This window comes from Geospiza fortis, unplaced genomic scaffold (assembly GCF_000277835.1).
Source record: "Geospiza fortis unplaced genomic scaffold, GeoFor_1.0 scaffold157, whole genome shotgun sequence".
Lineage (NCBI taxonomy): Eukaryota > Metazoa > Chordata > Aves > Passeriformes > Thraupidae > Geospiza > Geospiza fortis.
Window position 1 is genome coordinate 8,538,496 of NW_005054314.1, and position 26,322 is coordinate 8,564,817.

A 26,322-nucleotide genomic window follows, 5' to 3' on the forward strand; every position below is an offset into this window, starting at 1 on the left:
CAGCTGTAATAACAGGATTGTCATGCATTAAACTGCTGCCAGCTAGATCCTTTCTCATAGTGGAGTGAAGAAAGTCTCACAAGATGGAAAACAATGCTGGGCACAGGCTGGACCCAAGGCAGTGACAATGGCCGTGCTCTCTGAGGTGCTGGGTGTGCTCTGTCCCAGGATGGGCTGCCCTGGCACGGTGCTGGTGCCACCCTCTGTGCCTAAAGAGGCAGCTGGTGCCCTCCCCTTCAGGCAGGACGTTTGCCTGCAGCTGTCCCCAGGTCAGTGACAGTGACAATGTGGTGGGTGAAGGGATGCTCGAGGCCACCTGGCAGGACTGGGGGGGCTGAGAAGCTCCCTGGTGACAGCAGGGAGGAAGCCTTGCGCTCTGAATGCGGCCTGGCAAAGGCAGGGTGGCAGAGACTCAGGTTTCCCAGCTCCGCCCCTGCTTTCTGCGCTCGCAAAAATCAAATCATTTGACATGTGACTGCTGTTACGTTTGCTGGGTGCCTTGCAGAAAGACAGGAGGCACTGACAGGCTTTTCAGGGGAGCCAGGGTGCAGCTCACAGTGCAGCACGAGCCAATGGTCTCATCAAGCTGACAGGGCCTTCAAGCAGCACTGGGGAGAAGAGCCAAGAGCCTTCAACGGCTGTGGGAGCTCCCTGCCTTGTGCAGCAAACGTGAAACCAGGCTTCCCTCTCTCGGCAGAAGGGACTGGTAAAGTTTTAAAGTTGTTTTTACAGGAGAGATCTGCCCTGGTGGGGAATGGGACAGGGAGGGGCAGGACAGGACAGAACAGGACAGAATAGCCAGAATCTGTTTTGTCCTAGAGCTTCATGAGCAAAAAGCAGCTTGGTGGTGAAGGATGACAGGCCCAGTGCTGGGACCAGCCCAAAGCCAGGGCTGTAAAGCAACAGAGATTCCTGTGGTGGGAGGCAGGCACACACCCAGGACAAGAATTGGTGACATCCTTCATTCTCCTGGCTGGGACACCTCAAAGCCCTCCCTGCTGACTGCCACAGGCTCTCTCCAGCAGCAGAGGAGGGAACAGAGCAGCTCCAAGTGCAATTGAGGGTTCACTGAATGCTTCTCTGAGGCAGGGACAGGCAGGGGTGATGCTGGGTGTCTGTGAGGGGCTGTGAGCACAGCCCCACTGCTCACAGGGCACCCAACACCTCTGCGTGGTCCTGCTGGGGCTGAGATCAGCACAGCAGCTCCTGCTCACACCTCCCACCATGCTCACACCTTCAGGTACCCCTGCATCCCACCTGGAGCAGGATGAGCAGGGCCCAGGTGCCAGCACTGCCCTGAGCTAGGCAGGACAGGCCAAGGTGTTCCTCTGGCCAGGGAGGGCTGGATTGGATCCCAGCAGGTGCTGTGCTCCCTCCTGGAGCAGACTGAGGGTGGAGACTCCCCCTGCACATTCCCTGGCTGTGCCAGGGGCTGAGGAGCAGTTGCTTGGTAGCACTCAGCTGTTAAAGGCATCTCAGGAACATCCCTGTGGGCAGGGCAGGACAAGGGCTGGGCTGGAGTACCTGGGACACTGGGGACTAAGTTTTCCTGAAAACTTAGGAAAAAAGGACTTAAGAATAAAAGGACTTAGGAAAAAAAACCCCTTTCTTTTCTTATAAAAGAAATCCCATAGTCTTGAGATTCACAGTGCCCACTCTCTGCACAACTGTGGGTTAGATTTTCAGTGGTTGTATACAGATGAATTTCTATACAGATCAGCTATAAAAATGGAACCCTGATATGCTCTCACAGCAAGACCCTGCTCCATGTAACAATCCTGGACTGAGCCCCCAGAGTGGGGGAGGCTCTTCTCCCTGCTCCCTTTACTCCCTGTGCCTCCCAAAGCCCAGTGCAGAGGGTTCAGCTCACTCTAGAAGAGAATGAGAGGGAAGTAAAATAATTACAAGTGGCCATTCTGGCTTTCAAAGACAAAGAGGTTTGACTTTTAGATGTAAAGAGTTTGTGAGCATAAATATACACACACACATGTATATATATATATGCTAATATATAAATATGTAAAAACCTTTGGCTGATGGAACAATAACAAGGTCAAACAGTAAATATTTATACCTGGAAGCCATCAATCTCATCTGTGCTGTGGCCTCTTGCCAAAACTACCTTCAGAAGTAATTTAGCTTGATGTGGAGAGGATTGGTGAGTTGCTTGGGTGTTTTTACTTCCTACTGAATATTAATAGAGCATTTATGTTTCCATCAATTTGTCCTTTGCCCTGATTGAGCCCTCCCCAACCTCAGCAGGAGTCATGGAGATGTTTCTCTGCAGGCTGCAAAATCCACACAGGTGTCTGATCAGGTGGGACGGAGTGTGACCCCAGGGAGGGATAAAATTTGGGGAAGAGGGCCTGGAGTGGGGGTTGGCCTGACACTGTGTGCTGGGACAGCCCCATTCCAGCTCTCCAGCACTCCCAGGACCAAGAACATGGGCACCAGCACATCCCTGCCAAGCCGTTCCCAAGGAAAACCTGCAGGGAGGGCTTCCTGTGTGCTGCAGAGCTCTCCTGCACCCCCTGGCAGGGGCAGCCTCAGGATCCTGAAGGTCTCAGAGAGGTTCTCAGAGCAGAGGCTCTTCTGGGAGAGGTGACCTGCAGCAGGAGAAACCCTTCTGGGATGTGATGTGATGCGATCCTCCCCAGGGGCGGCTGAGAGGAATCCAAGACACAGACAGAAGAAATCAAGGATGAGAAATGGATGCACCTGGTGCCCCTAGGATGGGCCAGCAGGGACAGGCTGGGGACAATCTCGTGCCTGGGAGCAGCAAGCCTGGGGTCTGCTCACACAGGGATGTCCTGCAGCAAACCAGGACCCTGCCAGTGCCACTGAGCTGCAGGGATCAGCACGGGGCTGTGCTGAGGCTGAGCTGGGTGCACAGAGGAGAGCAGGGAAGCTCTGTCTTGAGTGCTGGGTTGTGGGAACCCAGGACATCCCTCTGGCTGCCCAGGATGGCCAGGAGCCCTGCCAGGGGGCTCAGAGACCCTGGCACAGAGCCCAGAACACCTGTGGGTTTGATTATGACCCATGGAGCAAATTACCAACCTTACGGGAAGATCAGCAAGCCACGACAGTTTAAGTAGAATAATAGTGAACTTATCATGGGATGGAAAAGTAGATTTTGGGGTTTTGGTATGGGGGTTCAGGAGGAAAGATGGAGGAATCTGGGTGTGTCCAGCCTTTCTCCTTCTTCTTCTTGGCCTTCATCTTCTGCTGTGATGTTGGCACTTTTGGATTGGTTTAGAGTAGCAGCTCACTGTCTAACACAGGTGATAGGTATTGGGAAGTTATTGTTACAATTGTACATGTAGTTTTTAGTATAAAGACATAACACTGCCCTGGGGGCAGGCAGAGTGCCTGGAACTGTCCTGCTGGATGGACCTCAGCAGGGCAGGAGAAAGAATTTTATAGATAAGATACAATAAACAACCTTGAGACCGAGAAATGAAGAGCCCTGACTCCTTCTTCAAGCACTCGGGCTGGGAAAAGAGACTTTCTAACTCTTCTTGGGGTCACTGTGAGCAGCTAGAGATCTCAACACTGGGTGATGTCTGGGAAGCTTTCAAGACCTTCTGTGAGGGTAAAACTCCATCAGACCCTCAGGGGAACAGGTGGCACTGAGGGGCCACCTCTGCCCAGCCCTCTCCTGTCACCCCGCAGGGATGTTCTCCACACTGACACCAAAGTGGAGATCTCAGTGACCACATCTGCTGTCCCTGCCTGCTGAGGGACCCCAGAGGAGCTGTCCCTGCCTCCCCAGGCTCAGTTCTGTGCCCATGGGCAGTTTCAGAAGAGGGAAGGGGCGAGATGCCAGTGCCAAAATGTCCCTCTGACATTTCCAGCAGGAACGAAGCTGCAGGCTGGGATTGCACTGTGTGCTCTCCAGGTGGTGGGAGCTGCAAAACAAGAGTGCAGACCAACAGCTCATTTTTAGCACCCTAAAAGACTTCCAGTTCCTGCCTGGGAGAGTCTCTCCAAGTCAGGGAAGTTTGGACATTGCCAGAAGAAAAGAAATACAGGAGTCTTGAGGTTCACAGTGCCCACTCTGCACAACTGTGGGTTAGATTATCAGTGGTGATATACAGATAAATTTCTATACAGATCAGCTATAAAAATGGAACCCTTCTATGCTATCACAACAAGCCTAAAACTGCAGTAATTGATGCTGGATTAGCTCTGGCCTGGCAAGCACTTAGAAGAAGCCCCCATCAACAGCCTCGTGTTAACTGGGAGGGAAAAGTCCTAATTTGAGTCACTGACAGTTTTATAAAAAAAGAACATTATCTTCTCTGTGATGTCTGCTGGCAGGAGATGTTAAACCACTTATTTATAACTATCTTCCCAAAATGCTTTCCTGCTTGGAAGCCAAACTAGAAATCCTCTTTGGTTTGTTGTCTTTAACCAAAGGATGCTGGTATTTCTGCTTCCAGCTGGCAAAGGGACTCAGAGCCCATGCCAGCCTTTGGTTGGGAACAGACTTGGCTTTCCAGGCTGCTCACACAGGCACAGGAAGGCAGGTTTGGGAAGGGCCAGCAGGTGGGTGTCACAGGCAAGCCACATCAGTGTCACTGTCCTGGGCAGGGACAGGAGGGCAGGGATGGGCAGGAGTTCATCTGTGGGCAGGGACAGGCAGGAATTCACCTGTGAGCAGGGATAGGGAATTCACCTATGAGCAGGAACAGGCAGGAATTCACCCTGACATCTCAGCAAGAGGGTTTGGATCATTGCAGGAAGGAGGGAGGGAGGAGGCTCAGGAGCTGCTCCAGCACTTCAGGGAGACTCAGCCTCTCTCCTGAGCATCACCCACAGCACTGAGCCCTGGGCAGGCAGCAAAGGCAGCCCCAGGGTGCTTGGGGCTGCTGGGAAGAGCTGACACCTGAATGTGTCCAGTTCTGGCCCCTCAGGTGGGGAAGGACTTGGAGATTCCTGAATGTGTCCAGAGGAGGACAGTGTCCAGTGAGGCTGGAGAGGGGCTGGGAACACAAACCCTGAGAGGAACCCCTGAGGGAGCTGGGGGTGCTCAGCCTGGAGAAAAGGAGACTCAGGGCTGCCCCCATCACTCTGCACAGCTCCTGAAAGGTGCCTGTGCTCACCTGGGGCTGGGCTCTTTCTGCAGCAGCACTGACACAACCAGAGCACACAGCCTCAAGCTGCACCAAGGGGAAGCTTAGGTTAGATGTTAGAAAGAAATTCTTCACAGAAAGAGTGATTTGGTGCTGGAATCATCTGCCCAGGGAGGTGGTGGAGCCACCATCCCTGGACATTTAAAAAAAAGCCTGGATGTGGCACTCAGTGCCATGGTTTAGTTGATGAGGAGGTGTTAGGTCACAGGTTGGACTAGATGATCCTAAAGGTCTTTTCTAACCTAATTAATTCTATGATTCTGTGACAATTTATGGAGAGCTCTACAAAGCAGGCACTGACAGACAGCAATGTGGCTCTTGGGGTACAAAGGATTTTGGGGCATTCCCAGGCTAGCAGAGAAAACCCCCTCTGCAGCAGGGCCAGCTAAGTCAGCTAAGTCATTGGCTGCAGCATTTACACTTGCTGTAATTCCATTAGCAAACACAACATTCTCTTTGTGACCATTTTATTGTGTTGGCTTTGCTTGTTGTAGGGTTTCTGTTCCATTCACTTAGGCCTGAGTATTACAGTGACGTGAATGCTTTATGAGACACTCTTCATCTGGCTTATTTAAGAAAATGTTTCCCAACCAGACAGCTGCAGCCCTTCCCAGTGCAGAGCCCAGGGAGCAGGAGGGTGGCAGGAAGGGAGCTCACTGCTGGGGGAGTGTGGGGGGTGCCTGGGTGTCGCAGACATCTTTTATGAAAAATCCTTTCCTTAGGATTTTTCCTCCTGAGAAGCTGAGAGGCCTCAGGAACAAAATGTAAGCAATGATTATCTGCTGCTGTGGAATGCAACAGGTGGATCTGTGATTGGTCTCATGTGGTTGTTTCTAATTAATGGCCAATCACAGTCAGCTGGCTTGGACACAGAGCCCAAGCCACAAGCCTTTGTTATCATTCTTTGCTATTCTATTCCTAGCTACTCTTCTGATGAAACCTTTTCTTCTATTCTCTTAGTATAGTTTTAATATAATATATATCATAAAATAATAAATCAGCCTTCTGAAACATGGAGTCAGATCCTCGTCTCTCCCCTCATCCAAGAACCCTGTGAGCACGGTCACAACTGGGGGTGAGGGGCTTGGGGACACATCCAGGCAGGGATGGGGCAGCTGGGGTGTCACAGTGGGGTGGCTGCAGCAGCAGCAGGAGGCCCAGCAGGCAGAACCAGGTGCCCAAGGAGCCAGGATGTCCTCCCTGCCCAGCAGAAGGGCTGGGGATGCTGCACCCTCCCCTCTGCTCCCCCAGACAGAGTGGGAGAGCTCCTGGGTCCTCCCAGCCAGCAGGGAGCCCCTGGGATGAAAGGCACTGTAGAAATGACACGGTTTGGGCTGCAGGTGCTGTGGGAGAGGGTGTGGACAGAGCTGGTTTCCTTAGCAGCATTTTGGGGAGGAAGGGGGGAGTTTCTGGTTCCTCCTCCCCAGTGTTGCCAGCCATGTGGACTCAACACCATGGGACTGGGCTAAACATCTCCAAACTGCTCTGCAAATCTCAGCTGTGGGTGGGGGGAGTGACTGCAGTGCTGCTGAGCCATGAGGGACAGGCAGGACATGCACCAGTGCCACCCACTGCAGGACAGAGTGCCCTGGCCTTCCTCACTCCCTCCTGACGCTCCCATGGATATTCCAGGTGGGGAAATCTGTGCCTTGTGCTCAGCCCTGCTCCTGCAGGGGCGGGGGAAGCTAAGCCTGGCACAGGGGCTCAAAGCAATGCTGAAGGCATCACCCTGGGGGTGCTGGGGCCTTGGCTTGGCTGCATGAACCCAAAACACACTGGGGACAGCTCTGGGGGGCAGAGGGAGGCCCAAGGAAGAGGGGGTGCACTCCTCTGTGGCAGCAGGACCATGCCACCCCAGGGAATCAGCAGGCACAGGATGTCCCTCCTTGCAGGAGGACAGGGTGCCCATGGACAGATGGCTTGGATGTCCCCACTCTGTGCTGCTGCTGGGAAAGGGACAAACACCGGTTTGGGTGCACTGTGGTGGTCAGGAAGGGAGGAAAAGCCTCTCTGCAAGGCACTGGAGGGCTTTCCTTGCAGGAGTGTGCAGTGTTAGACTGGGCCTTGCCTCAGCTGCTCTGTGGGATGGCGCCCGGCTCAGGTGGCTCTGTGGGACAGCAGTGTTACCCTGCTCTTCCAAAGAGCCCCTTCTGCTGTTTTCCCGTGGTGCTGGGATGCTCCAGCTCACCAGGGGCAGGGAGAGCCCTGGGGATCACCCATCCCCTGGCTCGTCCCTGTGGCAGGTCCCCCAGGGAACATCCTGCACTGGAGCTGGGGTTTGCCATGAGCTGGGCTGCCCCAGGCTGGGCTCCTCCCCATCAGACCCGAGGGGAGGGAGCTGCCCTGCCTAAATCCAGGTGTGAGCACTGACACACCAATGAGGGCTGCTGGGCAGCCGGGGGAAGGCGAAGGGGAGGCTGGAAGAAGGGGTGGGACAGAGGATCTGCTGAGAAGGATGAGTGGATGGGGCCGTAAGAGAAAGTGCCAGACCATCCCCCTGAGCAGGGGCTCTGTGGTGGCCAGGCCTGGTGCTGGGTGCCTGCAGCCGCACAGCTGCCACCTCCTCCAAGGCTTTGTAAAGCTTCTGCCTGGAGTTCCCGACTGAGAAAAATGAATTCTCTGGTGGGAACCACACTTCTGCTAACACAAACTGCCCCAAGAGTGCAGGATGCCAGCCAGCCAGGACCTTTCTGGTCTGGAGACACAAAACCAGCTGGGTTTGGTGAAGACAGAGAGGAAGAAGACCTGCAGTTCCTACAAGATGCTGCCACCAATGGCTCTGGGGACCACAGCAGTGGTAGGATTGCCCCAGCTGGCCCATGCCAGGCTGCTCCCCTGTCCCCACAGGTGACCAGCTCACCTGCACTCACAGCCCAGGTGCAGGAGCCAGCAGGAAGTGCCGGGCACTGAAGAGGAGCCAGGCTGAGTGAGTGGCACAGCCTGCAGCCAGGTGTCCAGGAGCATCCCCTGTGCCAGGGCAGCCCATCTCAGAGGAGGAGGAGCATGAAATGGCAGAGGCATGAAGACCATGGGGACCACAGGAGGTGGCAGAGGAGAGATGGCAGCACAGGGGGACTTGGTCAGATGGGTGACAGCAGACTTAAGATGTTAGAGGCACAACTTGTTATGATCCCTTATTATTTTTTTTTAGCTTTCATCATCAAAGTAAACGAAACCAAAGTATATATGGGATTAAATTAAAATCACAGTTTTGTTTACATTATAAAAGAGTGACATAATAATAATAATAATAATAATAATAATAATCATAATCATAATACCAAATGAACAATAATAATTAATCAAAACAAGAAAACATTCCCTTGATAGCTGACTCCCGGTTCACATAGGTGGCCCAGTAGACCAGGTTGAAAATGGCAAAGAGCACTGGGAAGACGATGCGGGACATCTTGTCTACCTTGCTGACGCTGTTGTAGGTCTTCTTGCTCTCGGGGAGCTTCTCCTCCAGGCGGGGCAGCTTGGGGGGCACGCTGGTGGCAGTGGCAGTGGCAGCAGCACTCTTGGAGATGGTGGGCAGGCCGGGCTCCTTGGAGATGTTCAGGGCGTAGGTGGTGCCAACGATGTTGTAGGTGTTGTTGGTTTTCTTGGCCAGCGCCACTGGCTCTTTTTTCTAGGGGAGGGGGGAAAAAAAGAGAAAAACAAACAACAAACAAACAGAGGTGAAGTGGCAGAGAAGGGCACGGAGAACGTTCTGTCCTGTGAGTTTACCTGCTTGTCCGGGTGAGGAGGTGGAGAAGGGTGTGAGGAGCAGGCCGGGAAGGGAGGAATGCACCTTGTGAAAGGAGAATGCAAAAAGGAATGACACCCCGTGTGCTCATCCTTGGGGAAGAACTGCATTTTCTGCTTGGCTGGCTGCTTCCTGGGTCAGGTGAGAGGAGGACACAGCACACAAGATTACAGCTTGATTTTATTTTTTTGGTGGCAAAGAGCCATATTAAGAGTATGGGCAACAGCATTGCAGTATTTTTGCACTGTATTTCAATGCCCTGAGTTCCTCACAGGAACACCTTATGATTTAACATAATGATGTTCAAATTGTTTCTGGAACCCTTTAGAGCACCTCATGACCCACCCAGGTCAGGTACAGAACAGATGGAAGGCATCTGCACCAACGAGGATTTGTGGAATGCTCAGCACAGCACTACAGGGCAGAGGGAAGCCTTTCCTCCTGTTTTCCTACCCAAGGGATGCTGAAAATCACGGGAGTGAGGGAATCCCTCCCACAGGGCTCTGGGGGACAGCATGTGTGCTGCAGTGAGGACAAACTGCAGAGAGAATGGCCCTTGTGTGTCAGATGTGATGCACTGAAGGATGGGGTGAATGCTGGGACAGACAGTTCAGTGTTCATGAGGATGGGTGGGCAGGAAGATGGACCTAGGGGGTCATGACAGGTGTTGGCCCCTCTCTGGGACCTTCCTGCTGCTGCCAGGCACCTGAGACCAGCTGCACTGTGTTGTATAAAACAACCCAAGGCTACAGGGGGAAGGCCACTGAATGAAATCTGCACTCAGGTACCCCACAGGTGCCCCCTGCAACACCAGGAGCCAGCACCTGACACAGCAGTGCCTCATGGAGGGGCTCTGCTCTCTAAACTCAGAACAAGGTGTGCCTTTGGATGACTTTTTTCTGTTCCAAAGCAACTGAAACACAAGGTGAGGCTCATCCAGGCATTTCCCAGGGATGCTGGGCATGGTCATGCCTGTTCCTATAAGGGAAGCACTTCAGGAGGAGAGGGGGCTTTGGCTTTCAGTGCTGCACTTCCATTTTAAACGTGTCCACAGTCACCATGGATATTCCTGGTTACCTTAGGAAATGAATTTTCCACAGGGATTTTCAGAGGGACACTACAAGCAGACTTCTGTGCAATCTTTAAACCCCTCTCCAATAACACCACAGCCAAGCAGCTTTGTAATAATGTCAGCAATTACAGAAATTAACTTTTTTGGAGGAGGTCTAGATGTCTTCAGGCTCCAGACCAGACTAAACCACTGTTTGGACCATATTCACAGTATTTGATAGTCTTTAACAATTAACTGGATCTGATTCTGCAGTCATTAGAGCCATGTTAAGGTGTTCCCTCTGCACAGCAGATGAACTTTTCCTGCTAAACAACTGACAAAAAGCAAGTAAAGGGCTAAAGATGCTTCACCTATTAAAACACTTAAATATGCTTAAGTATGATTACTTATTAACACAGCTACAGGAGGCAATAAAATAATTAAAAATCAGTAATGAAGTGAAAAACAGATTGTTGTTCACAGAACGTGATTTGCAGTGCATTGTGATTCTCTTAGTATTAATCAGCCATGTTATTCATTAGAGGAATAAGATGAATACCAGTGATTTGACATTTTCTACCTGGACAGCTTTCCTGCCCCAGAGTTTGGAAAGTGGATCCATCTGAAAACAGCTGAAATGGAGTAAAGTCAGGCAAACCTGGGTGCTGTGGGTGGTGACAGCCAGCTGCTGCTCCCAATAGTGTGATCCAGAGACCCCAAGCATTAATTTGGGCTCCCCTGGACCTCAGATAAGGATGTTCAGGTTTGGGAACCTTCATCCAGGGTCTTTTCCCAGCTGTCCATGGAGTTCTCACCCTGCTCAGAGCTGGGAGCACCCAGAACACCCACACTGCCTACCCCAAGGCATGCATGTGCTCTCCATGTGTTCTGCCCCTAAGATGTCAGAGAAAGGGTTCAGCCTGGTTGCTGGGCTTTATAAACGAGTTTTCCAGGCAAGGTTTTGACACTCAAACAAAGCAAAATGTGCTCGTTGCTGTCAGCTGCAAAGTGGCTCCCAGCCTTCACCCTGCACCTTCATCTGTGAGGAATTCCACATCCTCCTGAAACAGAAGGAGAGAGTGGATAAACAGAAGGAACTCCCACATTTGCTTTGAAAACTTGTCCTATTTAAAACCTCTATTTTGCAAAGCAATTCCTGCACTTGTGGCCCCATTGAGGCCCAGGGAGACTGAATTGCTGCACAAAGAGGTCCTTGTGCTGCTCTCCTGAGGGAAAAGCTGTAGAATGTGGTGTAGAGATAAATCTGTTCCCTAGATAGTGCAGCCTGACAAGTTGTTCAACAACATACTCACTGGAAAATAATAGTATTTTTTGCTAAATATTCTTGTCTTCGAGCCTCTCTGCTGAAGAACTAACAACAAAACACCTAAATTATGGGAACTACTGCTTCTGTCTATGATTTCCTTGAGATTTAGTTCTCTGTTCCTGCTCCTTGGCAGGAGAAAATTCATATTGGAAGCATCTTGACTCTGACAGGCAACTCTGAAAGTCACCAGTATCTGCAGAACTTGGGAAATCCAATTATTTGCCACTTGTCATTCTAGAGAAAAGTCACATTAATGATCCCCAAGCAGCTCCAGTCTCTGGCATACCTGTACCCCATAACTCAAAGCCCAGCAGCTGCAGTTGCTGTTGCAGCAAAGGTATCATTCCTTCCCCACACCAAGCCAAAATTCCTCGTGCAGCCTGCCAGAGACTTGATAATTCAGATTATATGGGACTGGTCCCAGTGATCTTACACTCCCTGGATCACCAGACAAAGAGGTTGGATGGATTAAATGATCAGCCCAACACACCACGCAGTGATGAGAGATAAGAGGGTGAAATGCTGCTTTGGAATGATTCATGGACTGTGCTGCAGGTGCTGAGGACATAAATCACTGGCAGTGTTATCACAGAATCCATTAGGTTGGAAAAGACCTCTGGGATCCTCATGGAAATCATGGAGATTGCAAGTGCCAAGAACAAAGGACATGTGGGCTGCAGAGCATGACCAGCAGGGAAAATCCCAGAAAAAACATTGACCATAGTGAGGCAGACAAAAAGGAGAAGGGTCTGAACCATCCTGAGCCCTAAAAACTCCAACCTGGTTGAAAATGGTGACGGCTCAAGGTTGGTTCTTGTTCCTCTAGGATTGGAACAAAGATGCCACAAATGGAAAGAAACACAGGAAAAAGAAAAATGATTCCCAAGGGAGCTGGATCAAAGGGCAGAGTGGAGAATTGAGTGGGTTGCACTAAAAGCCAGGCTTTACCCAGACAGTAGAAAAGGCACCTCATGGATGTTTTTCTTAGTAAAAAGTACATTAAAAGTACATTAAAGGACCTAACCTCACCATGCACTGAAGAACTATTGTCTTATGACAAAAACAGAGATACGGGATTATTGCTCTATCCAAAGCATGTTCTGCTTTTATGTATCTGGCTGCAGATGCTTGCAGTGGTTTTGTTGCTTCTTGACACCCAGAATTTCAGGGTAATGCCATTCAGGCACAGACAGAGCTAGATCAGCTTTTATGCACAGACAAGGCATTGCAGGCAGAAGTGGGTTTAAGTGTCTTCCAAGAATCCAAAGCATCTTCCATCCTGAGAAACAGACAACATTTTTTGTGGTCAACTCACTGGTAAATGTCATCCTTGCAATTTCCCAGCAGCAAAGTCACCGTTCCTTCTTCTCTCCTTGGATCCTCACTGTCACGGCCACTCCAGAAATTAGCTTGAGGTGGCCATGCTTGTGGCTGGGATGGTGGATGGACCTCTCTGTCCAGACACAGCCCTTCTGTCCTGAAGTGGATGCTTTTCACAAGGTATTTTGAGGGTGATGGAGGTTGGGAGCTTTGCTGGCTACTGAACCCACTCACCTTTCACTCTCTTTGGCCTCTCGCTCATCTCACACCTCTCTGCCATCTCACACCTTCCTCCTGGTGATGTTTTGTTTTTAAAAGTCACCTTTCCTTTCCTAACAAGTTTTCCTCTTTGGACCCAAATACCTCTCTTCAATTTGATCTGCAGCTCTAGGCTGGTTGCAGCCACTCTACCATAAAAAAAGAAAATAAACTTTTCATCTACAATTAGCAATTACTGGAAAGGCTGGAAAAATCTTTGGGTCCAAGAAACATTGGTCAAACCTTATCAGAGTGCAGGCTAAAGAGAGTTTTTAGTAACATCCATGGTGATATCTGCCTGCTTTTCATTGGAGAACTGCAGAGAATGTGCAGAGAAGCTCCCAGCTAGAACCAGCTGTGGCTACGGCCAGAACACCACCATGATTTTATGATGCAGAGACCAGCAATTCACCCAGATCAGCCCAGCATTTTAGATTCTACCTGAAAAAAACCCAGGTTTTCCCATCTAAATCAATGGTTTGGCTGAGGGGGAGAAAAAAAGAATAAACACACTGAGGGTGTCTGTCAGCAAGCAGCAGCTTTTCCACAGTACTGGTTGTGTCCAAGTGGGATGGGAAGCATTGCTGCTGCCTGCAGTGATTTTTTTCATGCTCATGCAATGAAACCTGGAGTGAGGATCCTTGCCATCACACCAATAAAGAACATTGCTTTTGGCTGGGGAGAAGGATCTCCTGAGACCAAGGCTCAGCCTGGGCTTCTCACTGGCAGTTTTATCCTTGATACAAACCCTTTAAAATGCCAGTAGTTATTCTTCTGCCTCTTCTTCCTTTTGTGGTTTCCACCACCTGGCTTGTCAATTGTTTCAAGAAGAGCTAATTAAAGGCTGAAACGGAGCCAATGAGGCACCTCCATTGCGTAGCAAATTCGCTGCTTGGAAATACTCATTGGAATAAAGATGAAAAGCAAACATGTTGACACATTGTATTCCCAAGCTCCCTGAAAGCCCATCACTCTTTGGGGAGCTCTCCTGAGCTGCAGAGACTGGGAGTGAGTTTGCTTCTTCAGTAAAGACCAGAGATAGCTCGAAAAAGCATCCTCAAATTTGGAGGATTCTCCAGGCTGATACCAATTGCAGCAAAGGCACGGAGAGCTCCCCCTCTGAAACATTCCTGGTCCTGCTTTGTTTTCCTGTTTGATTATCATGTGCAGGAACATTCTGCATGCTCTTAGCCTATTGTTTCAGCACTGTTAGTCTTGTGGTGCTGGGTCAGTGGATAAATTGAGGAACACGCTGCTTCTAAGATAAACTGCAGCTTTTGAGCCTTGACTGCTTTTTCCACCCAGTTCACATAATTGCCCAAGGCTGTGTGAATCCTCACTTTGTGCTGATTTGCCCATCCCTGAAAGGGACACCACGGCTTTGAGGACCTGTCCTGACTCTTCACTCATGCCAATCACTCAGGAAAGGCTTCTCTCCTCTCTAGAGGCCAGGTTGGCATCACTGCTCGTGGTGGAAGTGGAAGGCCATTCCCTGACCCCCTCTGGACGTTTTCTGCCATGAGTCTGCTGCTCAGACCACAGCTGCAAAAGCAAACAGATAGACAGAGTCCAAGAAAGACAAGAGAGAGGCATCCAACACCCACTGATGGCTCTGTTCACCTTCTTTGACCTCCACAGCAGAGAGATGACTGGCTGCTGTCTTCCCAAAAGTTGCTGCAGTTCTGTCAGGTGTTTAACATACAGCCCCACAACAATTTCCAACAACACATTAAAATGCAAAGGAGAAAAATATAAAGGCTCCAGAACCAAGAACAAGGACAAAGCTGATTTTCAAATTGATTCAATAAATATAAACAAGGAGCAGCATGCTACAGTAAGCGATTTCTCTGCGCAGCCAAGATTAAATCAGTTCAGAGGGACGGGGGCACGAGCAGGGGCAGCAGAGCCTGTCAGGATGAAGCTGCCAGAGAGGCTGATCTCCAGTGAGGGGGGGGAAACGTGGGTGATGCCAGGCATTAATCTGCTGCCAGTTGGCATTTGGGATTGCTGGCTTCCCACCCACCCTCTGTGCCCAGCTCACAGAGCAGCAGCTGCTGGCAGCTGTGGGCAATGGCACCGGTGTCAGAGCTGGCCAGGGGACAGGGCTCAGTGGGTGTCCTGCAGCATGTTTGGGGTTTTTTGGCATGCTAGCAACAAGGAATGGGGTTGGAGGGTTGGTTCATTGGTTTGGGAGGGTTGGGTTGGGTTTGGAAAGAAAAGGAAGGAAACACAATCCACCAGCAGAGCAAACCCAAAGCACAGATGTTCCCCTGGCAAACGGCCATACAGAGGACAGAGGGAAGAGCCAGCAGCCATGCCTGGGTGTCCCCCTCCAGCTCAGCCCCCTGAGCAGCCCCAGGCATTCCTCCCAGCCCTCAAGAAGCGCTGCAGTCAGGAGCTGGGCTGGGCAGGCAGTGAGTACCATCCAGCCCCCGAGTGCTGCGGGGCTGCATGTTACCCACTGCTGTGCTGGCACGGCTCCCTCGGGCAGCGCTTCTTCCCCCCCACCTCCCCCAGCCCTGGCTGACCTTCATCTCCTGGGCCTCCAGCACCTTCTTGCCATCCCAGGCCCAGCTGCGCTTGGTGAAGTAGTTGACGGTGGCGAACTCGATCAGCGCAGAAAACACGAAGGCGTAACAGACGGCTATGAACCAGTCCATGGCCGTCGCGTACGCCACCTTGGGCAAGGAGTTTCTGGCGCTGATGCTTAGTGTGGTCATGGTGAGCACCGTGGTGACACCTGGGGGGGCACAGGGATGAGATCACAGGGGTGAGATGGTGCACTTGTACCTGTTTCTCTCAAAACTGCTGCTGCTCCCTTCATGGGAAAGCAGGAACCACCTCCTCCCTCCTGCTGTAGTTAGGGGAGGATTACCCAGAACTAGTCCTTAGTGCAACTCAGAGAATAACTGAACTCAGGTTCACAGAGCCTAAAAATCACAGGATGGCCTGGTGGAGTATTCACATGCCCTCTGAACAGAGAGAAGCAGAGAAGAAGGCAAACACAATTCTTATCTCGGTTGCTGTGCCTGTGTTGTGCTAAAGTAGAATGCAATATGGAGATTGTATACCCAAAGTGAGGATGTTTTGTTCCTTTGGCCTACCAGGGACAAGAAGTGTGTGTGTGTCAGACTGTCACGGGACAGTCACGAGAGAATCAGAGATGAGTGCAGTTCTGGGCAGTTGTGAGCAAGAGTGAGTGCAGGGCAGATTCAGTTTAGATACAATGTACATAGTATAATAAAGTAATTAATTAGCCCTCTGATGATGGAGTCAGATGCATCATTCTCTCTCCCTTTCATCGGAGTTGCCTTTGATTTACAGTAGGTGGGCTGGAAAGGACCTTAGAGACCACCTGGTCCTACCCATGCCACAAGCAGGGACATTTTTCACTATCCCAGGTTGCTCAAAGTCCCCTCCAGCCTGGCCCTGAACACTTCCAGGGATGGGGCAGCCACAGCTGCTCTGGGCAACAGTTTGTCCAGCCCCTGCTCAAATTTCAGGTGGCTCAGGGAATTGTTCTGGTTCAATTTTGAGTACAATGAATGGCAAACATCTTCATTAGGACGAAGATAATCTTCATAACCTTCTCCAAACTGCAGTGACTAGACCTCTGCTCTCCATAAGAGTCCTGGCTCACAGGGGGGCACTGCACTGCATTCCTCACCTGCTGGCAGGGTGAGGTGCGGGATGCTACACCCAGCTCATGTAGAATATGTCACGGAGAAGCCTCTAGTTGCTTTTGCAACAAAATAAAAATAATAAAATAACAGTGAAAAGAACAGCTAGATGGTCGTGAACCTCAGGGAGGATCAGAAACTGGTCACTCCTCCAACACAGCTCTCAGGGTTTTAGAAATACTGTCTTGTGACCTGCATGGATGGACACCTGGGATCCTGGGTCCTGCTGTCAGCGGCCCAAGCTGCCAGAATAAATGTCACAATGATTTATCTTAAACAAATGATCTGTTGCAAAATGTCTTTTAAAGCTTTTTTCATTAAAGCAAGAAACCATTACCATCCATTTTCCCCAATAATGTGCTTTTCAATTAAAAATGCATTAAAAACATTATAAAAATATTGACTAATTTTCAGTTCCCTTAAGCCATACTCCTGGTAATTTAAGAGTTTCAATTCAATATTGTTGACAATACTTTCTGAGGGGCAGGGGAAAAAAAAAGGAATAAACAGTTTGAGTTCTCATTATTTTCTTAATAGAAAAGCAAGGCAATTTGGGAGCAAAGACATTTGTCACACAGGTAGGTTTTAATTTTTCAGTCAGCTCTTGCCTGCTCTATCTGAGCTGCTGTTTGAGGAAACTTATTTCACTGCAATTCTCAGGGTAACGCAGGAGGGAATCACATATGATACCACATATCCCCTCTCTGCTTGGGGACTTTTGTCCAATATCCTCTCTGTTAAATGGAATCTGCTGGGCAGTGTTACATCCAGGATATACAATCCTGCAGCATCACACCTGCTCTGGGAGCGTGCCTGTGTAGATCCTGAACTAAAGGCCTTGACAGGAAATCACAAAGCAATTCTGTTATTAAATGCTTGTAAAAGCTATTAATATATGTGCAGTGCCAGCCTGGCACTTTGCTGGGGTGAGAGGATCTGAAAGCAGCTGAAGGAAATAATAACACTATATTCACCATGCAGTTATGCTGCCTCAGCCCAGGAACTTGTTATGTGGAGCTGTGACCAGGGGCACATTAGCAATTTCAAAGGTAGGGCTTTAAATGCCTCCCTGTGTCCCTATCCTCTGCTCTGCTCCAGAGCCAACACAGATAAGCAGACACAGCCAAATGCATATAATTAGATGATCAATACCTTGATTACTGTTAATATTTATGCCTGGGCTTGTAGCAGAGCCATGGGCAGGAGTATTTTTGCAGTGATTTGCAGGGGGAACAGGCTCACTGGGAGGACACTGAAAGCTGTGCTGGGGAATGGCCAGCAGCTGGAAATGCTGGTCAGGGCCTGGCACAGAGCAGCTCTGATGCTCAGTGCATTTCCCCTCCTATTTCCCTTTGTCCCCATTGTAGGAGTAGCAGGGTCAGGATGGACAGAGATCTCTGAAGCCAGGCCTTGGAACCTGGGGTTTATTGCATTTATTCCAAAGGGCCTGGGTGCAGGGCCCTGCTGGGAGCTGCCAGGCACAGCTCAGAGCAGGCCTGAGAGAGGGAGAGAGAGGTAAAGAGAGATGTAAAGAGAAAGAAGGCAAGAGCGTGGTAAAGAGGATGAGAGAGAACAAAACAGTAAAAGAGAGAGGACAAAAGAGTAAAAGAGAGACAACCCATTCCAATACCATAAATCTTCTTCCGTGTTGAATATTCTAATTCTCACTAACCAATCTAGTACAAGATACAAATCCTACAGCATTTACATACAGCCTATAAGAATCACTACATTACCATACTGTGTTATATTTTAAACCCTAAAAACTCCTCTTTGGGCCCCTTCTGCCAAGCAGGCAGGGTCTGCTCTGACCCTTGGGCCTGCCTGCAAGCAGAGGGAATTGTTCCATCAAAAGGGGATTACCTTCAGCTGGCCATGCCTTTGTTTTCCAGTTGTTCAGTAACTGAGGTATCTCAAAGCTTGCTTTCATTTCAATCTCGCTTAGAGTTTCCATATTCTCAAAACCTTTTGCCAGGCAATCATATTTATGAGGCTTTCCTGTTTCACCTTCCCCAACTCCCCATGCTGAGGGGAAGCCCTGTGCTCCCAGACTCACCAAAAACCGTGCGGGCAGGGACAGACTCCCTGTTGAGCCAGAAGGACACCTGGGACAGGATGACAGTCATGATGCAGGGCAGGTAGGTCTGGATCACAAAGTACCCAATCTTCCTCTTGAGGTGGAAGTGTGTGGTCATGACGACGTATTCCCCTGCAGAGACAGCCAGCGAGGGATGCTGGGCCAGCCCGGGGCCAGCTGGGCACTCCAGAGATCCACCCTGGACAAACTCCCAGTTTTTCAGTGGGATTTTGGTGGGAGGGAGGGGTGCAGAATCACAGAATCACAGAATGATGAGGTTGGAAGAGACCTCTAAGATCATCGAGTCCAGCCTATGCCCTAACACCTCAACCAGACTATAGCACCCAGTGCCATGTCCAGTCTTTTTTAAACACATCCAGAGATGGTGATTCTATCACCTCCCTGGGAAGAGCATTCCAGTCCTTTATTATTCTTTTGGTGAAAATTTTTTTCCTGATATCCAACCTATACCTTCCCTGACGTAGCTTGAGACTGTGTCCTCTGGTTCTGTCAGAGACCAACCCCACCTCCCGTCACAACCTCCCTTCAGGAAGGTGTAGAGAGCAATAAGGTCACCTCTAAGCCTCCTCTTCTCCAGACTAGACAGCCCCAGCTCCTTCAAACCTTCCTCACTGGGTTTGTGTTCCCAGCCCCTCACCAGCCTCGTTGCCTCCTCTGGAGGCTCAAGCATCTCGACATCCTTCCCAAACTGGGGGCCCAGAACTGGACACAGCACTCAAGATGGGGTCTCACCAGGTGCAGCGGTGCAGCAGGCACACACATGCCAGGTGTGAGCCCCAGCACAGCCCAGGGGGCTCTCACATCACATCTGTGCTTTCAAAACTCTTTTCTGAGTCTTTAATTAGCTACAAAATAGGTGTGTGACAAAGGCAAGCCAGTGCCAACAAGTGGGCAATAAAATTTTTCACTGTTCTGCCCCAGGCACAAGGGGCCCCTGGGGTCTCCCCTGACCCTGCTCCCATCCCAGGGAGCCACACTGTGGGTAAGATCCCTTAGGCCTGGAGACACCCTAACAGTGCTTTAATAGAATTGCAGGACACAGGATTTTATTTTCTCTGACAGTCCTGAAAATATCCCACCTTCCCTCACTGTAACCATCTCATAAATCCGGGCAAGTTGTGTTGCTAAAGGTCCCACCTGTGAACTGAAGAGGAAGCTGTCCCTATTTTCCCTCAACATCCTATTCCTCCCTCCAAGGCTTTGGGTATTTTCTTGGATTACTGTGCCTTTACTTTGTGAGCGTGGCTCTGCTAAATCATTACACACAGGAGCCTTTAGCAGCTTTCTCACCACTCCAGGTTATTCATCTGTACATTTTACTACAACTTAAGTAGAGAGACGGGCCAGATATTATGACATTTAGTTCCCTGGGCTCCCCACATTTCCCCAAGGGAGGTGAAATGAGTTGTTACAGACAGACACTATTAAAATCAAGTGCACCAGAGAGGAAATATCCTCAAATGAGAGAACTACTGGTGCATACAGAGGGAAAAAATAAAAGGAAAAAAAGAAGAATTATGAGAGACACACATGAGGTAAGAGAAGCTATCAGTACCTGAATTCAGAGGGGAAGGGAGGAGCAGCAGATGGGAGAGAAAGATGATTAATATTGGTCATTAATCAGAGGAAACATTTGTTTGGGATAATCTTCTATTAGTTATGATAATATTTGTGCAAGCAGATGCAGTGAAAAGCACACTGAACATTATGTTGCCTTTGCCTCCCCTGCCTGCAGTGCTTTCCTGAAGGGCTGGAAAGGAATCCAAGACAAATGAACCCTCAGCAGCACAAACCAGCTGGACAAGGTGGGGCAAATTTTCCACACAGCAGATCATTTTTAGATGCTTGAGATCAGTTCTCCTAAGGACTGTGGGCTACAAGGCTCTTTCAGTGGAAACCACTGAAAAAACAACCTCTTCATGCCTCTTGGTGACTGCTGAAGGTGTCACCAGCTGTATCCTCCTGCCTTAGGAAGTGCTGTGCTCCTGGACTGCCTCTATAATGATCCCAAATCGTGGATTCCAAGGCCATCTCATGCAGGAGGAGCTCAGCCCATGGTGGTCCCACAAATACCTGTGCTGGATCGAACCATCTCCGTGCCAACCACGTGGCCCAGCAGGTCATACTGGTTCAGGCGAGATCCACCCTTGGCTACTTCCACAGATTTATCCTTCCCCAGGGTCCAGGTGTAGATCACCTCTGTCTTCGTGTAGGCATCTGCAGAGGAGGGAGAGGAAGGAGGTCTGTGCTTCTGCCTGACCTCAAATATACCAAAATTAGCCTGTAGCCAAATGAATCTTTGCTGTGCATCTCTCAGAGCCACATGGCTGAGCACAGCCAAGCATGGCCAGAGACCAAGGCAGATCAACAACTGTTAAATCAAAGGAGCAGGAGAGAGCTGGGCTTTTTGGAAGGGAGCTGCAGAGGGGCAGAGCTCTGTCCCTGACAGACAGGCTGTCCCTGTGACGTGCTGACTCTGCAAGGGCTGCCTCCAACAGGGACAGCATCCAGGCCAGCAGGACAGCACAGCCCTGCCGTGCCAGGGACAGGGGAAGTCCTGCTGGCAGCAGCTGGCAGCAAAGGCTGTGTGCAAATGGGGCTAAATTTTAGATTAAAAAGTTAAAAGTTTTACCCTCACTCAAAGGCAGCCCTCTCCAAGACTCTCAGATTTGGAGGAGGTGTTCTCTCACACCTAAATGCTGTTTCCTGTTGCATTAATAAGCAGCCAGGACTCAGTTTCTTCATGCAGGAAAAGCCCCTTCTTTATTCACATAGCTCATTTTTATATAGCCTTTACAGACCTTGTATTCAACTCTAATTGACTAGTAAGTTTTCTTGCCACTCAGTTCATTACTTTATAACTGGCATTTTACCTTTCCATCAAATCTCTCTATCCTTTGATTGTTTACATATTTTCTCCACTGATTCTCATGGGACAGATTCGTTGGTTATGCAGGTGCAAACTTATTTTTCTTACTAGAACAGGTTGTTGTGTTAACTGCCTTCATTCTTAAGATTTTTCCTTATGGGAACTTACAATCTACTGCTAGCTTAGCTAGAGTAGCAGGTCCTAAACCATATTTTATAAGGCTTTTTTTATAATACCTCTACCTGTCTGCTGGACTTTCCCTGTGTTTGTGACCAAGCCTCCCTCTCAAGAGTGCTCTTGGCTTTTCCAGTCCTATGGTTATCCAAAAATTGTGTCTTTCCAGATTGCTAGGAGCTATTTCTCCCCATAATGCCCAAAATCCCTGTCCATACCAAGTTTGCACCAGCTTTTTAAGCGAGAACAATGCTCACTAAACCAAGCCTTCAGTTCATTTTTACCCACCACCTTCTCCTGGTGAAGACCTGAAGGAATTCTTTGGCTGTGGTCAGGTCAATCAATGTGTCAGATTTACTGGAGAAATGTCTCAGCTCCTGCTCTGTGGAACATTGTGTCCTGAGAAAACCACATTTCTGTGATCTTTCCAAAACGACCACTGTTTTTGCTGCACTTTGGGTTTTTGCCAAACCTGCTCCACGTTAAGCAGGGGCTGTGCAAAGCCTTGGGAGAGGTTTTGGTGATCAGCCAAGGTTTCTCAGCAGGCCAGAGCGCTGCCTTAGCTGTTCTGGGGCAGGCTGGCACCTCTCACTCTGCTTTTCCAACCCTTCTTCCAGCCCTCCATGTGCTTCTGGAGCTCTCCATCCTCCTTCAGAGCTTTGTGCAGCTCTGCCACTGCTCTTCCACCTCCTGAACAATTACTCCAGCTCTACAGTCCCAGTTGAGCCCCAGCCACTCCCAGCCTAGAAAAGGAGCTTGCCCACAGTTTCACTGCCATCATTCCTGATAATTATATATATATATATATATAAATAAATAAATAAATAAATAAATAAATGTATATGTACATATATACATATATATGCACATCTATATATATAAAAATTATATATATATGTACATATATATGTATATACACAATTCCTGGCCATACCAAGTATATGTATGTATATATAGTTGGTATGAACAGGAATTTTGGGCATTATAGGGAAAAACAGCTCCTAACAGTGTGGTTGTCTGGGACAGAAGATGTCACACAGGCACGGCATGGATGTTTGGAACACGTTTCATGCCAGGCAGCTGCTTTGGTTCAGCTCAATGCCTCATTTGCAATGCAAAATCCAATCCAATCAGGGACAGCTCCTGGACGTTTAGGGGAGCTGGGAAATTCAGCAGCATCTCCTGCTCCCCTAGTCCCAGATAGCTGCTGTACAAGTGTCCTGTGATGGTTCAGGAACAGCTCTCTGCAGTGCACATTTATCTTCAGGGAGCAGGGGATGGGCAGAGCCATCCCTGCACTGCCCCTGGCCCAAGGGATGCTGCAGGTGGGCAGCTGAAGCTCTCTGGAGTGCCTGATGCCCTTAATTCTCCTGCAAATTCCCCGCCTTGTCCCCTCAGGGGGCTGCCCAGGGACAGAAGGGCACTGCTGATCACTGGTGGGGATCAGCAGAAAATGGTCTGTGAGGCAAGCAGAGATTCCTTTGGGCAGTGTGGGTCTGGCACTGGCATTGTCCTTCTAATTGCAAACCTGACCCACTTCAGGCTTCTTGAAAATGAGCAGCTTCCAGCTGTCAATGGCTTTTTAGTGAAAACACTGGTTTAATCCCACTCCAGCACAGGAGAGGTGAGCTCTGATGCTCTGTGAGTGCTTTAGAAAAAGTCACATTAATGTTAACCAGGGGCAGCTTTCTGAGCTCCTTGTCTCAAAACTCTCATCATTCAGAGGTCAAATCAGTAAAAAAAATAAGCCCAAAGGGTGTTCCAGCAGAAACACACACATTAATCTCTTTTCCTCACCAAGAAACATTATACGCAATTAGATGTGCAGTAATCTGCCTTGCTGCAAGTCTTGTAATAATCCCAGAGTTTAGGCCTGAGGTATGAGATTTGATATCCCTCCTCACAAGGTCAATTAACATTAATAATTCATCCTTCTCTAAGGCCTTAGTGATGTCGTGTGGCAATGGGTTCTACATTTAATTAGGTGCTGCCTAAGAAATAGCTTTATTTCAGTAGTTCTGAATAATCCACTTTCATGGCTACAGTTTGTCATGAGGCAGAAGAGCAGATGCACATGATAAATATGATTTCCTCTCCTGCCAATCAAACTTTTCAACTTTGTCCTCAGTTAGCTCCCAAATGGCTACAGGAAGGAAGTGTCACTTTGGGAAGGTTGGGGTTTCTCTAGGGGTTAGTGGTGTGGGCTCATTCTTTAGCTAGAGGTGGGAAACTCTCATTTAACACAAATACAGACTAAAAGTGGTGCTCAGTTCCTTGGAGCTGGGAAAGAGCCCAGGCAGGGCAGACTAGGATGTTTATTTTCACATCATGGTGAGCCAGGGTCTTGGGGTTTGGCTCCCACTCACTTTAGGAACAAAACCAAATGAAATTTAACTTGCATATGGGAGAGATAAGGAAATTCTATGGGGAGCCCAAGTAGCTGAGGAGCTGCATGACTGGGAGCAGCTTTCAACTCACCAGCAGCCTGCAAATCTTCCCTAAACCAGGACCTTTGGCTGCTGGGGCAGAGATTCCCAGAGTTTCCAAGCGTTTCCCCTGAGAGCAGCCTGCCTGGCAGACTGAGGAGGGGCAGGGGGTTTGTGAGCTCCACTGGAGCTTGGAGCCAGAGGAACCAGGAGTTCAGGCTGGCAGGATGGGACACCACTGCTGTCCCAGATCTGTCCTCCCAGCATCCCCTTGTGATGAAGGAAAAGCACAACTCAGATTTGTTATCATAGAATCATTAATGTTAGAAAAGACCTCTCAGATTATCAAGTCCAGCCACTAACCCAGCACTGCCAAGCCCATGTCCCCAGGTGCCCAAAATACATTTTTTTAACACTTTGAGGGATGGTGACTCCACCACGTCCCTGAGCTGCTGTTCCAATGCTTGACCACCCTTACAGTGAAGAAATTGTTCCTAATCTCCAATCTAAATGTCTCTTGGTACAACATGAGGTCATTTCCTCTCATCCTGTCCCTTGTTACCTGGGAGAAGAGACTGATTCCCACCTGGCTACTTTCTAAATAAATTTACAGCAAAACCAGGATGGGTGTCTAACCCATCCTGTAAGCCTGAAAAACTCACTCAGTGATGAACTGCATGTATGAAACACCAGAAAAAACAATTTGGTCACATTATCATCAGCAAAGATGAGTATTATTGTTACTAAAACCCTGTGTGACACCAGCCACACCAAGGACTGCTCTCCAGTGCTGTAGCCCCTCCTTGCAGAGGTGCTGGGGGTACTTACAGCTCCCAAATTTGAGGGGGCAGGCGTGCACGTCCATGGGGAAGTCCTCCAGGTGCATGGGGCACTCGGCGTGGATGGTCAGCCTGCAGGACAAAGCACAGGGGCTGCTCAGGACAGGCTGGCCCTTCTGCCACAGCCTCCTGCAGCCAGCAGCACTGCCAAAGGCTCCAGCTGCTCACCAGCCTCGGGGCAGGAGGCTCCCAGCTGTGCAGAGGACAGAAGGACACACATCTGGCAGCTTTTCCATGGTGTGAGCTCAACCCTATTGACCAAGTTCATCTTCACCCACTGAGTGCAATGGGGAAATGTGCCAGAGCCCAGGAGTTCTGGGTGCTTATGGGCTGTGAGCAGAGCTCCTGTGCCACCATCACATTCTCTGAAAAATCCCCTTGCCCAGCATTCTTCTCCTGGGAAGCTGAGAAGCCTCAGAGAAAAAGGAAAACAATATTATCTCATTTGCTTCTCCTGTGTTTTGCTGCTTTGGAATGTGGTTGGAGATTGCTCATCCAGCATGTGAATTGTTTTAACTTAATGACCAATCACAGTCCAGCTGTGTCAGACTCTGAGAGAGTCATGGGTTTTTCATTATTATCTTGTTAAGCCTTCTGTAGCCTTTCTCTATTCTTTAGTATAGTTTTAGTATAGCATAATATAATATATCATAAAATAATAAATTAGCATTCTAAGAACATGGAGTCAGATACATCTTTCCTTTCCATGATGGGGGACCACGAAAATCCCACCCTCCTGGGGCCAGGGGACACCTCATGGACCACGCTGGCAGGCAGAGGGGAAGGGCTCCAGAGGCTCCCAGGGAACAGGCCTGGTGTTCTGCAAGGAGCTGAGGGCTGACAGATGGTTCAAAGTCCATGGAACCACCAGGGCACAACACCCCCTGTCCATGTGGGACACCCCATCCCACCTGCCCTGGCTCCTCCTTCCACTGTGGAGGATGCTGCAGGCAGGTGAGGAACTGGAACATCCTGGGGGTGTGCAGGACAACCTGTGCTTTCCAAATCCCCCAAATCCCCATAGGATACCTGGGGATGTGCAGGACAACGTGTGCTTTCCAAATCCCCAGATTTCTGGTAGGATACCTGGAGGTGTGCAGCACAACCTGTGCTTTCCAAATCCCCCAAATCCCAGTAGGATACCTGGGGGTGTGCAGGACAAGCTGTGCTTTCCAAATCCCCCAAATCTCAGTAGGATACCTCGTCAGGAAGCAGCTTTGTGAGGGAGGCACAGCCATAAAAGCATAAAAAGCTGCAGAATATGGGGCCAGGCATAAAAGGATCCATGAGAAAGGACTCTAAAAAAGGGAGCTGGTTTTCCTTCCTGGAGTACTGCAAAGAGTGCAGCCAGGAGAGACAGCTTCCCAGGAGATGTCTAAAACAATCTCCTCTGAAGG

The 26,322-nt window shown here is 49.5% G+C and overlaps 2 protein-coding genes across 2 annotated transcripts in view; both read right to left on the bottom strand.

The window, feature by feature from the left end:
• The window catches only part of LOC102033200 (gamma-aminobutyric acid receptor subunit gamma-4), a 78,676-nt gene extending 69,683 nt beyond the window's left edge, over positions 1–8,993 (bottom strand). The window contains exons 1-2 of the mRNA XM_031056123.1: positions 8,865–8,993; positions 8,471–8,766 (exon numbers count right to left, since the gene is read on the bottom strand). Of these exons, the coding sequence (XP_030911983.1) occupies positions 8,471–8,766; positions 8,865–8,993 (425 nt within the window). The remainder of the gene's footprint in view (positions 1–8,470; positions 8,767–8,864) is intronic.
• A 1,755-nt stretch (positions 8,994–10,748) lies between these two features.
• Positions 10,749–26,322, bottom strand: part of LOC102033371 (gamma-aminobutyric acid receptor subunit alpha-3) — a 68,314-nt gene continuing 52,740 nt past the window's right edge. Inside the window, exons 6-10 of the mRNA XM_031056025.1 lie at positions 24,915–24,997; positions 20,691–20,834; positions 18,576–18,728; positions 15,368–15,579; positions 10,749–10,995 (exon numbers count right to left, since the gene is read on the bottom strand). Coding sequence (XP_030911885.1) covers positions 10,957–10,995; positions 15,368–15,579; positions 18,576–18,728; positions 20,691–20,834; positions 24,915–24,997 — 631 coding nt within the window. The 3' untranslated portion in view covers positions 10,749–10,956. The remainder of the gene's footprint in view (positions 10,996–15,367; positions 15,580–18,575; positions 18,729–20,690; positions 20,835–24,914; positions 24,998–26,322) is intronic.